At 46.8% G+C, this 14,542-nt stretch overlaps 1 protein-coding gene across 2 annotated transcripts in view; it reads left to right on the top strand.

Moving 5' to 3' along the window:
* SCAMP4 (secretory carrier membrane protein 4) overlaps positions 1-14,542 on the top strand; it is a 27,363-nt gene continuing 12,821 nt past the window's right edge. Inside the window, exons 1-3 of one of the 2 annotated variants that reach the window (XM_006027166.2) lie at positions 1-58; positions 6,500-6,555; positions 11,257-11,385. In XM_006027166.2, coding sequence (XP_006027228.1) covers positions 6,549-6,555; positions 11,257-11,385 — 136 coding nt within the window. In that variant the 5' untranslated portion in view covers positions 1-58; positions 6,500-6,548. Of the gene's footprint in view, positions 440-6,499; positions 6,556-11,256; positions 11,386-14,542 lie in introns of both variants that reach the window. The other variant, XM_025208329.1, reaches the window with a different exon arrangement.

Here is a 14,542-nt window from a genome sequence, read left to right as displayed (position 1 = left end):
CAGGCCGCGCCGCTGCCGCTGCCATGTCCTAGCGCCCGGGACCCGCCCGCTCCAGCCGGTGAGTAACGCGCCCCGCCGGCTCCAGCGGCCTCGGGAGAGGGCTGCGGCGCCGCCTGGGAGCCCCCGCGGGTCCCCGACATCCAGAGCTACCTCCCCCCCTCCGTGTGCACCGCCTCTCGAGGCTGAAACCAAACCGATCCGGTTCCTGCGGGCCCCCCAGCAGGGCACCCCGTGATGAGGGGTGGGGGCCCGGTGAGGGCCGCCGAGAGGCCCGTATAGCTTTGAAACGTGGGGGGCCTCCGCGACCCCTCGCCTGGCCGTGCAAGGGCACCGGGCACCCCGGCGTGGGGCTCACGGCCACGTCCCCGCTGAAGAGCCGAACTTACAGCAGCCCCGTGGCCCGGACCCTGCTCAGAGTTGGCGTTTCCTGAAATAATAAGTAAATGCAGAGGCTAAGGAAGGCTCCTTTCTTTTCAGAGGCCCGCAGAGGTAGCGATGGGTCGTTTTCTCCCTTTACGCAGGCGCTTTGCGGTTGAAAATCTGTTTGAAGGAGTTACCGTCAATTAATTCAACGTTCGTCGGCAGTCCCCGACCCAGCGGTTAGGGTATTTCTCGGGAGGGGAAGACTTGCACGCCAGGGCCTCTTCCTGGGTTTTACCCAGGGGGGGCGGAGGGGGGCAATCCTTCAATTCAAAGACAGTCTCCACGGCTTGTTGATGGGTCTGGAGATGACTTGCATCAAACCGTCGTTGCTTGAATCCAGGCAGTGGCCCTGGGTTGAAGGTGGCATCTGAACGCAGACTCCAGGCTGCTCTGCAGCCTGCAACGTTTGTCTCTCCTTGCTCTCTCCCTGCCCAATAAATGTTGAATTCCTGTATTCAAAATGCACCCGCTTTAAAAGGAGAGAGTGAATGTAGCTTTGTGCCCCAAAATGAGCTACAGGCTGGAAATGGGATGCGTGGGTTTGAATCCCCTCTACTTTCGTCAGGAATTCAACCTGTGCCTCCCACGTTCTGGCTGAGTGCTCTAGTTACTAGGCTATTGTATAAAATGAGGGGGCGGCAGCACCAGCACTGTCACTTGCTCTAACCTCATCTTTGAACAAAACCAATGACTGCTGCTGGTTTGTGGGATCCCTGATCCTGTAGGTGTGTGTGAGGTCTGATCAAAGTCTCCTGGTTTACACTCACCCTTGGGGCAGATCGGTGCAGGAATTCGTACAGAAATTCTTGAATTTCTTGAGAAATCGGTCTTGAGCATGAGGGATGTGGAGCTGTTGAGCCCAGATAAGCCTTAGCGAGTTCCAGCCTTGCACAGATGCAAGACTAGGGAACTGAACCAGCTAAAACCTGGAGGGGTAGGTGGAGGTTTTGAGACTTGTGTTCTTGGACTTCGGTGCCTGAATGAGTCCAGCCCTAAATGACTTGCTCATGGTTACATGGGAGGTTGGTGGCAGAGCAGGGTGGTGAATTGATGTTCTCAGGCTAGTCCCCTAACTGGTGAGCCACCCTTTCTCCAACTGAGATGGAGGCAAAAATTGGGTAAAGGGGCAGGTGATGAGCGGTGAATCAGGCTTTTCAAATTAGTTCTCTTTTGATAACCTCTAATATGTTTTGTTTACAAGAAGACATTAAAGCTGACTTGTACTTTTAATATAATTTCTGTTGCCTACTAGTTCCTGGAAAATGAGAGCGGTGCTGACAGTTCTTAGGCTTTTTAAACAGGGAAGACATTATCTATTTAAGTGACACAAGACCACTTTTATATTTTTAAAATGGAGGCAGCTTTTATTGAAGCACAGCTTGTGTTTGTGAGTCATGTGAATTGGACTGTAACCTTTGGTGTTATTCATTGATTGCTTCTGTGTAGAGCGGAAAAGGAAAGCGCATTTTGCATCAGGATTTCCTTCCAGGATGATTTTTGTCCTGCCCTCTTCCAAAGATGGATTTCATATGAAAAAGTCACGGTTGCCAAGTGTGCTGGAATCGATGCAGTTTTGATCTGTTTATTTTCAACCAAATTGAAAATGTTTCCATGCGACTCTGCAAAACAAAAAAACTTATTTTGGTGTTTCTGGTGTTTTTGTTTGAATAGTCAGTAAATCTCTTGGTGTAGATATTATTGCTTATCAGTATTTGCAGTCTAACCATTTTTGTACTTTGGTATCTTGCTATTGTAGTTCACTTGTGGCTAGGGTTTCATTAAATAAAAGCATAGTATATCCATGCTTAAATACATTCAGGTCAAAGTTGAGCAATGTCATCACCTTCAGGAGCAGGATTTCTGTTTAACTTAAATCTAAGGTGTATTCTCCCCAGGGCCCACAGTATAGAGGGTGCAGAAGTCCCTGCCAAAATGAATGACAGGTTGGGAGTGTGTAATGACAACGGGTCAATAGTCATTCAGAGCATGGGAGAAAAGCACTTCAAGCTCCCAGCCAACAAAATAAGTACATGTCCACAAAGGGCTTGAACTTGCTTCTGTTGAGATCCCTGGCAAAACTCCCACTGCCTTTAGTAGGAGCATGATTGGTGCCTGAAACTAGCAGAACCAGAAGAGTCTAAAGAATTATATCTTAGGGCTTGATCCTGCTGCACTTAATTTGTTCATCTGCTCTGTCTTTGCTGCCAAAAGGCACACTGTTTTTACACTGATATAGCCATCTTGTCATTAAAAACTCGTCATTTTGGCAGTGAAACTAGAGTCGTCCCAGTTACTTCACCAAGATTTTTGATAGAAGCAGTGATTGCAAGCCTGGGTAGCCCGGTGCATTCATTCACTTACTAGTTAACTGCCATGCAAACAGCTGTGTTTCTAGAGCATAAAATCACAAGAGGGCTGTATTATGAGTTGAGAAGGTAAATGAGGTTAAAGAGTTGAGAGGAAGAGCATGCAAGATGGATCGTCTTGTTCCAGTCCTTTCTCCCCACTATTTTTAACTAAATAAATGTAGGGGGGTTTTTGGTAAAAGCATTCTCTTAATGGAGAAATAGAGGCACAGGAGGAAGATGGACGACGAGGTCCCCAGGACCCAGTAAAGCCAGGGATAGAATCCAGGAATTCTTCATCCTGACCTTCTACTGTAACCATTAAATGGTTCTTCTCCCTTTACAACTGTAAGGATTGATTTTGGAATTGAAGCATCATATGTGGATATCTCTAGTCTGAAGTTGCCCCATTTGTTCATTAACAATGATGTTAGAGACAAAATTTCTTTTATACCAGCATTTAAAAGTAACTTGTTTTAATTGACATCAGATTTACCCAAAGAATCTTGTTTTAATTGAAGCACTTGCTCTTTGCAGCAATCTTAGTCTCCATCAGCAGCATCCTCAAGGGAAAGGTCAGAAGTTTTATTTGAACTTGAATTGTCTTAATGTTTAATTTCCTGCTCCTGCATTTAAAATGAAAAAAATGCAAAACAAAAGTATTGCCTTTTATATCAGAATGATATATCAAACCCCTTCTGGGTGGGGTTGATGTCTGTCATTTGTGTGTACTTTGACACAGGCTTATGGCTCCTCTTTGCACAAGGAGTGTTCCCTGCCCTGAATTGTATATAATCTACATAAGTTTTGTATGCATTAATTATGTGCAGAGAGACATAGCTAGCCATGTTAGTACAACAAAAGCTGTGTTAACCAGCACTTTATTAGCCAGAAAACTCTTATTAACCAGCATCCGAGGGACGCGGCAAAAGTGAAACCAGAAGTACCACTTTTGTGTTTCGCCGCCGTGAGCGGAGTTTTTCTTTGCCACTTCTTCAGCCAACGGCCCAGGGCAAAGCAGCCTGTGCAGGGCCCCCTCCATGTTCCCTGGCACACTGACACCGGGGAGTGCACCAGACAGCACACATTTGATTAACCGGAATATTTGATTAATCGACATCCCCCATTCCCGGGGGATGCTGGATAACAGAGCTTTTACTGTATATGGGCAAGGAGAAGACATCGTAGATTTGTACCTTTTGTAAGCTAACGAAAGTGTGTGTGTTGTGCTTGTGTGTGTATGTATATGTATGTGTGTGTGTATAATATATGTAGTAGATTATATTCTAATTTCTCTCTCCTTCTTATACTCTGCTTTCTGCGTGTCCTTTCACAGCATCTGATGAAGTAAACTTCAGCCTACGGAAGCTTGTGTGAGAGAGAGAGAGAGAGATCATCAGATGCTGTGAAAGGACATGCCAAAAACAGAGTAAAAGGAGGAGAGAGAAATTAGAATATAAATATAATCTACTTTGGTTAGTCTATAAGATGCAAATCTACCCTGCCTTATACATTATACTGGTACAGCTAAAGCAGTACAAGCTCTATTCTGTGTATGCAGTTATGCAGTAGAGCTCTCCTTGCACAGGTAGGGGAATAAATTGCACTGGTATAAGTCATTTGTATGCCAATGAAACCATGTATACCCCAGGCTGTGCCATTCTAGATCAGTTTTAAAAAAATCCCTGCTCAAAATCTTTGCAACAGTACAGAGTCTGTGCTGACCAGGAGACTAATATGGCAGGTGAACGGTGGAAGAGGAAATAGTGGCTGAGAGAGCGCACTTTGAGTAGAACTTGGCTTTTGTGACTTACAGGTTCTTTGCCCCTGCTCTACATGGCATGCAAGGGAGACTTTTCTTGGTGTGTCGTGTTAAACTGAACGTGTTTGCCCTTAACTCAGTTGCATTGAAATTCTGGTTTAGAATTTGCCCTTAACAATAATTTTAACTGTTGCTTTGTTTTCAACTTGGATTTTACTGAAATCATTGCCATGCATGGTTTCTGCCTATAAATGTACAGGGATTGGTTCCACTGAAGTAAGTGGAACTGGTGATATGAGAAAAGCTTGCAGGATTGGACACTTCAGGAGTTACTAGAGGTGCATTGACACATTGGTCCGATATTGGATGGGCACCAATATAAAGAAAATTGGCTGCATCAGAAATTGGCCTGATGTGACCGATAAATGGCCCATGCATGCATGCAGCTGCAGCACAACATGCAGATGAAGAGGAGCACAGCCTGGCAGCTTGGAGAGCTGCATGTGGCTGGTAAGTCTGTTGTGGTGGACAAGGAAGGGGGAGAGAAGGGGCATGGGGGGACAGATCACAGCCCCCGTGGTGAGGTAGGAGTGGGGCTGGGGCTGGGGCTGCAACGGGCTCTTCCTGGTGGAGGGGCTGGGCTGCTCTGCACTCAGGGTGGGCAGAGGCAGTGCTGGGAAGAGGGCTTGGGGGGGACTACAGTGAATTTTGGGGTGGCTGCAGCCCCCCTACTTCACCCCCTCCCAGCACCGCTGCCTGCCCTGAGCACAGCCTGGCCCAGCCCCCGCTGGGAAGAGCCCGGCACCGCAGCCCACCCTGCGCAGATCCAGGGGCACATGCCACCCCTGTGCCCTCCCAGGGAACACGCAGCAGTGGGAGCCACCCCACCCTCCCCGCACCCCGCAAACAAGCTGCAGCTCTGTCCCCTGCCCCAGCCCCACTCCCTCCTCACTGCCGGAGCATTGATCTGCCCCGCCATGCTTCTTCCCTCCCTCCTCCCCTTCCACCACAACAGACTTACCAGCTGCGCAGCTCTCCATGCTGTATAGAACATCGGATCGGTATCGGCCAATATGCCTCCTTAAAAATCAGCTATCGGAATCGGGCCCAAAAATCTATCGGTGCACCCTTAGGAGTTGCAATAATTTCTGGTGGGGTTGGGGAAGAATCAGTTTACTTCAGAGAGCTGTGTGTATTTGTGCATGATTCCACAGTAACTTTCAGTGAAGGTTGTGTGGATTCCTTGGCCGTTCTGCGTTCCATGCTGAAAGCTGACCAAACTCTTGCTGGAAGGAGCTTTATCAGAGATGGTGAAACTAACAGTGCTGTTAGTTTTTTTTGATGGGAAAACTTCTTTCCCAGCCAGCTAATGATGGCTAAAGAGGTTGGATTAACCCTTTGTTTGCCATTTGCGGAAAGCGCTGTCGGAGTCAGAGAGCAGTTGGATCATCCTGGTGCCTAAATGAGGCAGTATGTCTGGTGAGCTAGTACCGGTTTCTTTTCCTCCGTGTGTATTTTGCTTTGTCCTCCGAGCCCAAACCAGACCCATCTGTCTCGGCCTGCTGTCTTGCTTCAGCTCGAATGTGCATGCGTGTGCTGGCAGCAGTTTTCCTGTGCAACCTAAGACCATGCCAGGTACAACCAAGAAAGTTCGTTTGTTCAGCGCTGAACAGTAAAATCTTTAACGTTGTTGACACTGAGGTTGTAATTACGCCTCCAAAGATAATATTGCATTAATACAAACAGGGGGTTTCCTGTTTCCCTCAAAGATGCTGTTTCGGCCTGGTGTGGAGATGGGCAGTTTGCAGTGAGCAAGCTGCTCTGGCAATCTTAAGCGTAGAATCATTCATAAACAAACATAAACTTTATAAAATTATGGAAAGAAACCTTTGAAACTTAGTGCTGTGAATATGAATTACAAAGATACGTTGTTGATCTGCCTTTTTTTTTTCCCTCCCTACTCTAATAGGTCCGCTTCTGTCTGATCAAAGCTTCTCCAGGGACCATTTCCAACAAAAATGGCAGGTAAAGCACCAACCAGTGATGCTGAAACGGAGGGTTGCAAATGAATGTCTTATCAGTGTGTAAGAGGCAAGATTTTTGATGGGTGATGCCTTTCATTGCAGCAACTGCAAGTTGAGGATTTGGGCATTATCAATGAGTAGCAACCAGAAGGGTGGATTAGGCTTGAAACACCTCCCCTCTCCTTGGACACTGCATCCCTTAGCCATTTGGCTGCTACTCTCTCCTTTTTTTTTTTCCTTTTCTTCTTAATTTCCTCCTTTTCTCCTCCTCCCCCCGCTTTTTTTTTTTTATTCTGCATCTACCTCAAGATCATTGAAGTTACTATAGTGGCTATGCAAGGCTAAATGTGACTTCTTCAAACTTTGCAGAAAAGGAAGCTGGCCTGGAAAGACTGCCCTGAAATAGCCCCTTGCTGCAGAGGTTACACATCTCTTCCACAGCTTTTCTAGCTACATAATAAATGTTCAAAATTATGGCTTAATTTTGCTCCCAGGGAGATCCATAGCAAAACTCCCACTGCCTTTATTGGAAGCAGGAGCATGTCCTGAATTTATTTAGCCTCTAGGAATGGACAGTATAGTTCTGGATTTTGGGGGTTGGTTGGTTGGATTTGTTTAAGCAGATGTGACCCAGGCATGAGTTCTGTAGCAAACCAAACAGCAGGGGGATCAGGGGATAATAAGTAAGCTGTCAGAGCTAAGAGAAGAATATAGTCTTAGACATCTTTTCCTTTCCTGAAAAAAACAAGCAGTGGGGGTCAGTGGGAATTTCCCCCTCATCCCCCGCCCAGTACTACCTGGTGACTAGGGGCTTTTTTTTAAACAACCAGGAGCTGGGGCCAGGCAAGCCAGCCGGGGGGGGGTGTCTTCCCATGATCCTGTCCCCCTCCTCCAGCCCCGCTTCTCCCACCCCCTACTTGCCAGCTGAGTCCCCCTGCTGCAGTGGGCAGGGACTGCCCAAATCATCAAAGCTCTCGGAATCTTTTCCAAATCGATTTGGACCTTTTAATTGGTTCTTTGATTCGATTCGGATTTGGAGATTCAGCCACTGAATCGGGCCAAATCTCCTCCAAATCGAATCAGCGCCCAAAGCTTTGCATAGCCCTACACAGCATGCTGCTTCTACAGCAAAGGAAAGGAGAAGTTCTGGCCACTGTATTACTACCAAAGTCTTATAGCAAAATGACATTGTAATTTTCTAAGCAGTACAAAATGCAAAGAGTAAACTGCATTGTGCTAAATATATCTGCCTTGGAAAGGTGGAGTGCTCAGCTGAACTTGTCTTTCTGGAGAGGCTACAGACCAAATCTGCTAAAGCTTACAGCACCATATTTGAGTGGTAAGATTCCCACGGCCCCCTTCCCTGTTTGTAGGGGATGGAAATAGAGGAGCATCTGCTTTGGTGTAAGGTGTCTAACTACATTTGGAGTGAAGGGCAGGGGGATCAGGGGATAATAAGGGGCTGACACCATCCAAAAGGAGGATGTGGACAAAGACTGTTCGTTTTACTGTATAGAAGGCTACTTTTATTGGTAGGGCTCTTCTGGAGAGAGCTCTGTTTTGGACTTTAAAGCTGCATCCCCCATTCCCCCCACTGCCAGACCCAGGACTTTGCATTCCATTTTAGTGTGTGGTGCTCAGTAGATGCTTATAATGAACCCAAACAAGGGATAAGCAGTCTGAAAATTCATTGACTTAAAAAGTAGACATGGAAGAGCATCAACATGGAAGATGGGGCCTACAGTGCTTCTTATAGCTGGTAACAGGGGGTGGGATGGTGCAATTTGGAGCAGCACAGAGTGCCTATGCAACAGGATGCATCTGTGGCTGAGTGTGGGGTCGGGGTGCATGTGGCTCCTGGCCACTTGCACGTCCTACAGCCCTGGTTTCCATGGAAAATGGAGTTTGTGAGTTGCCTAATAGTTCATAGGAATTAAATAAGGGAAAAGCCTGTTGCAATAGCCCTTCCTCTTCTAATGCATCTAATGCTCCTCTACTTCCATCTCCTATGAAGGGGGAAGGGAGCAGTGGGAATCTCATCACTCAGATATGGTGCTGTAAGCTTTAGCAAATTTGGTCTGTAGCCTCCCCAGAAGGACAAGTTCAGCTGAGCACTCCACCTTTCCAAGGTAGATATATTTAGCACAATGCAGTTTACTTTGTGCATTTTGTACTACTTGGAAAATTATTATGTCCCTTTGCTGTAGGACTTCGGTAGTAATATAGTGGCCAAAATTTCCCCTTTCCTTTTGTTGTAGACGTATGCTGAATGCCAGAGAGCTGCCACTTCCTCACACCAAACATGGCTGTATTTTAAGGAGCCTGTGTATACCAGATTGTAAAATATATGGGGTTCCTTTCAGGGAAAGAAAAGAAATCTAAAACTATTCTTCTTTCAGATCTGATTGCAGGTTTAGAGGGCTCCCAGCCAGCAGTAAAAAGCAGTTTTGCGGAAACAGCTTTCTTAATGATCTTCTCACAGTGATAATGGCCAGAGATTGGGAACTTGCTTGCACTGACAGTTCATGTTCAGACATTTCCTTTTGTCTTTTGTGCCATTTGGAGGTTTTCCCAGGACATTTTTTCATCACTCTTCCTCCAGTTGTTTTTAAATCTGTTTATTGGTGCTGAAGAAGACTTGGGACAGTTAGTCACAGTGCCCTGGAATCAAACGAATTGGCACTCAAAGGCAAAAACAACTATTGCAAAACAAGTAGAAACACACAAGCTGGCATATTGAATATAATAAAATGCATAGCTTGTCAGCAACTAATGGCAGTTTGGATAAACCCAGTTCTGACACAGTCTCACAAAGGTCTGTCTCGTTGCCTTGATATCATCCTGATTGTGGACATGAAGGCCTAGGTCATTGTGCCTGCAGGACCTCAAGCTGAGGGGTTTAGCTCATCTTCAAGCAAACCTTCATTGGTCCCCATCCAGGGGGATGGAAAGGTCCCTGTCTTTTGACCTGAATGTTGGTATGGGAAACAAAAAAGAGCCCACTACCTCTTACTTCTGTACTGTAACAAAACGCCCCAACAGGAGCAACCACCCTGTGATACAGCTGCTGACTTGGGTTTCCTCACTCGCTCACTCTCTCGCTTTGCATAAACTACCAAGGCTTTCGAGCAAAGCCCTAAGATATGTTGCTCTGTACTTTGCGGCAGTAAAACATTGCCAAACCAGAGCAGTAGTGTTCCTCCCATTATTCATCCATTCATGTGAACGGCTGTACACAGGGCCGAACACCCCTTCATGTCCAGAATGAAGCTAAGGGCTAATGTTGACTCATTTGAGTGAATTATCCTGAATGCCAAGAGTAAGTAACCCCTCTTCTTTTCTAGTAGTAAGCATATTTTTCATGAGAGAGTTCCAGCCTCCTTCCCCAGATCTTGGGATTCCCAGGATACTTGAACACTGGGAAGACAAGTTTCTTTGGGTAAATCTGATACATTTTATTAGACCAACTTAAATAGTTGGAAAAATTCTTCTTTGCAAGCTTTTGGGTACAGGTTTCCCTCACCAACCACTAGGGTTGTGTGAAACAGGCCCTATTCAGTTCAGATTCGGCTTAAGTCAGGGACAGTGATTCGATCTGTTGATTCAGATCACTGTCCCCGATTCGATTCTGCCAAATCCAAATATGACAGTTCAATACTGATTTGTCAAATTGGCGATTTGGACACAGGCACAGCTTTAAAAGTTTTTTCTACGTACCTTGAGGTAGTTGCGCAGCTTGTGATCACTGCAGTGCTGGGGTGGATGGAGCATCCCACAGCAGTGTGGGGGGCTCTCCAGTGTGCTCGGAAGAAGACTGGAAGTACCAGGTCTGCTGGGGAGCGTGCTTAGGCCTTCCGGCCTGGCAATCGGCCACAGGGGCATCCCAGGTGCACCCCCCACCCCCCCCCACCCCCCGACCCAAGAGGCACCAGTCGCCAAGCCGGAGGCGGGGGTACAGGGAGGCCCCCCCCGCACGCTCCCCAGTGGACCAGAAAGTGGACCGGAAGTGCTTCTGGTCCACTTCCGAGTCTCCTGCCAAGTGCAATGGGGAGCCCCCCATGCTTCTGTGGGACACTGCATCTGCCCCAGCACCACAGCGTTCAGAGCCCCTGCTACCTAGAGGTATAGAAAAAACATTTAAAGCTGTATCTACATCTGAATCACTGAATCTGTCCGAATCGATTCGGAGAGATTAAAGGGTCCTCTTGATTCGATTTGGATTCAGAGAATCAGCCACCGAATCAGGCCAAATCTCTGCCGAATCGAATTGGGGACCAAAGCTTTTCACAGCCCTACCAACCACTGTTTTGAGTATCTACACTTAATATTCTATATACCATTTTGGCTACCATGGTATACAGTTTTGAGTGACCATAGTCTGTGGCCACGCATCAGCCCGCCACCTGCCATTTTTCCCATAAGCCTTTTGTCTTGCCAATCACAGTTTTGCCAACCATGGAATCTTTCAGGAACCTAACCCCAGCAGTTGGCGAGGAAAACCTGTACAAATACTCTCTTCCTCAGGCTGAGGAAGCATCTGCAGTTGGTCTGTGCTCTTCCTGGATGGAATGAATAGTAAAGAACCTATACCCATATACAGCCTATACCACTGAATACTGGGAAAGCACATGGAGTGTCACGTGATTATTTTGTAATCCAAGAGAATAATTCTGAGTTCAGTAAACTATGTTTTCTTTTGTAGAAAAGGTGAATAACTTTCCACCGCTCCCGAAATTTATTCCTCTGAAACCTTGCTTCTACCAGAACTTCGCTGATGAAATCCCCATAGACCATCGGACTCTGGTGAAGAGAATCTACCATTTATGGATCTGTAAGTTAAATGATGAAAAGACACTTGAGAAATGATGTATATTGGACTCAGCAACTCCTATAAAAATATAGATTTCAGTAATTCATCACATACCTTAGACTTTCAGTACTGTTCATTTATCAGAAACACAGCGCTTCTTCTAGAATGCCGTAGCATGGTGTGTGGTTGGATTCTAAAACTAACCACAGAACTTCATTAAAAAAAATCTTAGTTCTCAAAAAGGCTGTCTATAGAATTAAAATCATGAAAGTTGTGGATACAGCAAATATAGCACCTGCTATTCACCAAGCCCCGGAATAGAGGAAGTAGGGGGCACTCATTAAAATTATCATGAGGCAGGTTTAAAACAAAGAGGAGGAAATACTTTTTACACTGCAAGTATTTAATGTGCAGAATTCACTGCCGTGAGGCTATAGACACAAATGGTGTCAGTGACAGATTAAGATTTAACGGTGCCCTGGGCAAACAGAAAATTGGAGGCCCCCCCCACCAGACAACGGCAGGTTTCCTGTGCGCCCACCAGGGAGCTGGGGCTGGGCCCACCCGACCTCCTCGGTGCATCTGGAGTGAGCCAGGAGACATGAGCACCACTGAGGTGAAGGCAGCCCTGGTCCTGGCTCTCTGCCCAGCGGGTTTCACACAGCTGGGGCTGCAATTCCCCAGTGCCATGGGACAGGACAGGGCTGGCTGTGGGGGGAGGCATGGGCTACCCTGGCTACCTGCTTGCCCCTCTCCTGGCCCCAGCAGGCGGGGGCTATTCTGTCCTGTCCTGTCCTGTCCCAGTAGCGCTGGTGCCAATGGCCACCAGCAAACAGCAGAGAGCAGGAACAGGGCCACCCATGGGGCCTCCTGGCAGCAGACAGCCCTGGAAAGCTGCTGCCACCTGCACAGAGCTACATGCTTGGCCCTGGAGGGGAGGAGGCACATGTTACCTGCCCTGGATGCCCGTCTGGGCTGTGCTGCCACAGGGGGCCCCTGCCCCTGGGTGTGCACCCATGCGTTCATCTGCCCCTGGATGGTATATAACTGGTTCAGTCATTAGTCATGCTTTGTTCATATATTCTACCCCCTAAAGTGTCTACTACTTGCCATTGTCAGACGCAAGGGACTGGATTAGATGGACCTTTGGTCTGATTCAGGATGGCATTTCTTAAGCCCTAATAGGAAGGGAATTACATTATGGTCCTTGCATCTTAAGCATATATCCTGTCACACTTGGGGGATACTCTTGATTCCAATAGGACTCTGTGGATGTCAGGTTCTTATCACATGAGCCTATCTACAGGCTCAAGACTTAAAACAGCACATGGATTTTTGTTGGTTTGTTCTTGTTCTTTCATTCAAACTATCAATAGTCTTTCTACCTGTGAGTTCTTGTCTCTTCTGCTTTTTTTTCCATTTTTTCTTTCAGATCTCAAATAGCATTAATTAAAATCCTTGCTATAGTATTGATAACCCCCATCCAACCCAAGAGGAGTCAGATGTGATTAGAAGCCCTTATTTGTACTGTTGGGCTTCACAGAGCTTTTATTCTCCCATGGAATCATTTTGTCCCCAGTTGGAAAGCAGGAGTGGGAACAGTTGCACAGAGAGGGGAAGGGGAAATTGGATGAAAGACCTGAAGGGATGAACCAGTAGAAACCAAGAGGGTAGAGCAGAGGAAATATTCTGAAAAGGGGGGAAATCCCTTCTCTCTCCCAAACCGGTCTTCCCAAAATGCTTGCCATCCCACCTGCCCTCCTTTCACTATGGGATATATAATACACATTTGATGGTGTGGCTTTATTCCAAAAGTATGGGGTGAGTGTGTGAAAGTACTGTGTGCTTATAAATAATAGTCTAATCTATCACTCCGTTGTTCTTTTGTTATTTAGAGAGACTGAAATGAGCTCTGTAATTTTCATCCCTGAAGAAACTGCTCGCCTTCTCCAAACTAACTAGTTAAATGTTATATGCTCTAAAGCAGCCTTTGTATGTGACTCCTTCCTTCCCTCCCCAACAAAGCCCCTCATTCAGGTTGGTGGAAAGATGGAAATATTCCAGCCATTTAAACAACTGGGCTCATGTATGTCTGAGCAGACCTGAGCTTTCCACTATGAATTTCAGATTTCCATCTGCTGCACATTTGTTTGGGTTTATCTGGCTTTTTTGGGGGGGTGGAGGAAGAGAAGTAAAAGAATCATTTGCACAAAGGAGAGAGCAGAAAAGATGAAGCCAATATTTAAAATGGGAACCTGTATAAAAAGATGGCTGAAGGCTCATTATTTTAACTGGGTCTGAACATTTAATAACAAAAGATGGTTGGAGATTTGGGGAAACCTATACCAGAGCTCCCACTACTGGATGTAGTTCTCACTCCATGGTGAGATGCTACTCACCATGGAGCTGAGGATGGCATCCCAAGTAAAGGACAACAAGAAATTGTTTTTTAGATATATAGGGAGTAAAAGGAAGGCCCAGGGAGGAATAGGACCCCTGCTAAATGGGCAGAAACAAATGGTGACAGACAGAGGGGACAAGGCTGAACTCCTCAACGAGTTCTTTGCCTCAGTGTTCCTAAGCAAGGGGCACGACAAGTCTCTCACTGGGGTTGTAGAGAGGCAGCAGCAAGGCACCAGACTTCCATGCGTAGACCCTGAGATGGTGCAGAGTCATTTGGAAGAACTGGATGCCTTTAAGTCGGCAGGCCCGGATGAGCTCCATCCGAGGGTGCTGAAAGCACTGGCCGACGACATTGCAGAGCCACTGGTGGGAATATTTGAACGCTCGTGACGCACGGGCCAAGTCCCGGAGGACTGGAAAAGGGCCAACGTGGTCCCCATTTTCAAGAAGGGGAGGAAGGAGGACCCGGGCAACTATAGGCCAGTCAGTCTCACCTCCATCCTTGGCAAAGTCTTTGAAAAAATTATCAAGGCTCACATTTGTGAGAGCCCAGCAGGACAAATTATGCTGAGGGGAAACCAGCACAGGTTCGTGGCAGGCAGATCGTGCCTGACCAATCTAGTCTCTTTTTATGACCAGGTTACAAAACGCCTGGACACAGGAGGAGGGGTGGATGTCGTATGCTTAGACTTCAGGAAGGCCTTCGATACGGTATCCCACCCCATACTGGTGAACAAGTTAAGAGGCTGTGACTTGGATGACTACACAGTCCAGT

The sequence above is a fragment of the Alligator sinensis genome, unplaced genomic scaffold (genome assembly GCF_000455745.1).
Source record: "Alligator sinensis unplaced genomic scaffold, ASM45574v1 scaffold103_1, whole genome shotgun sequence".
Classification (NCBI taxonomy): domain Eukaryota; kingdom Metazoa; phylum Chordata; order Crocodylia; family Alligatoridae; genus Alligator; species Alligator sinensis.
Note: the sequence above shows the minus strand (reverse complement) of the source record. Positions and strands in the feature narration are given on the sequence as shown.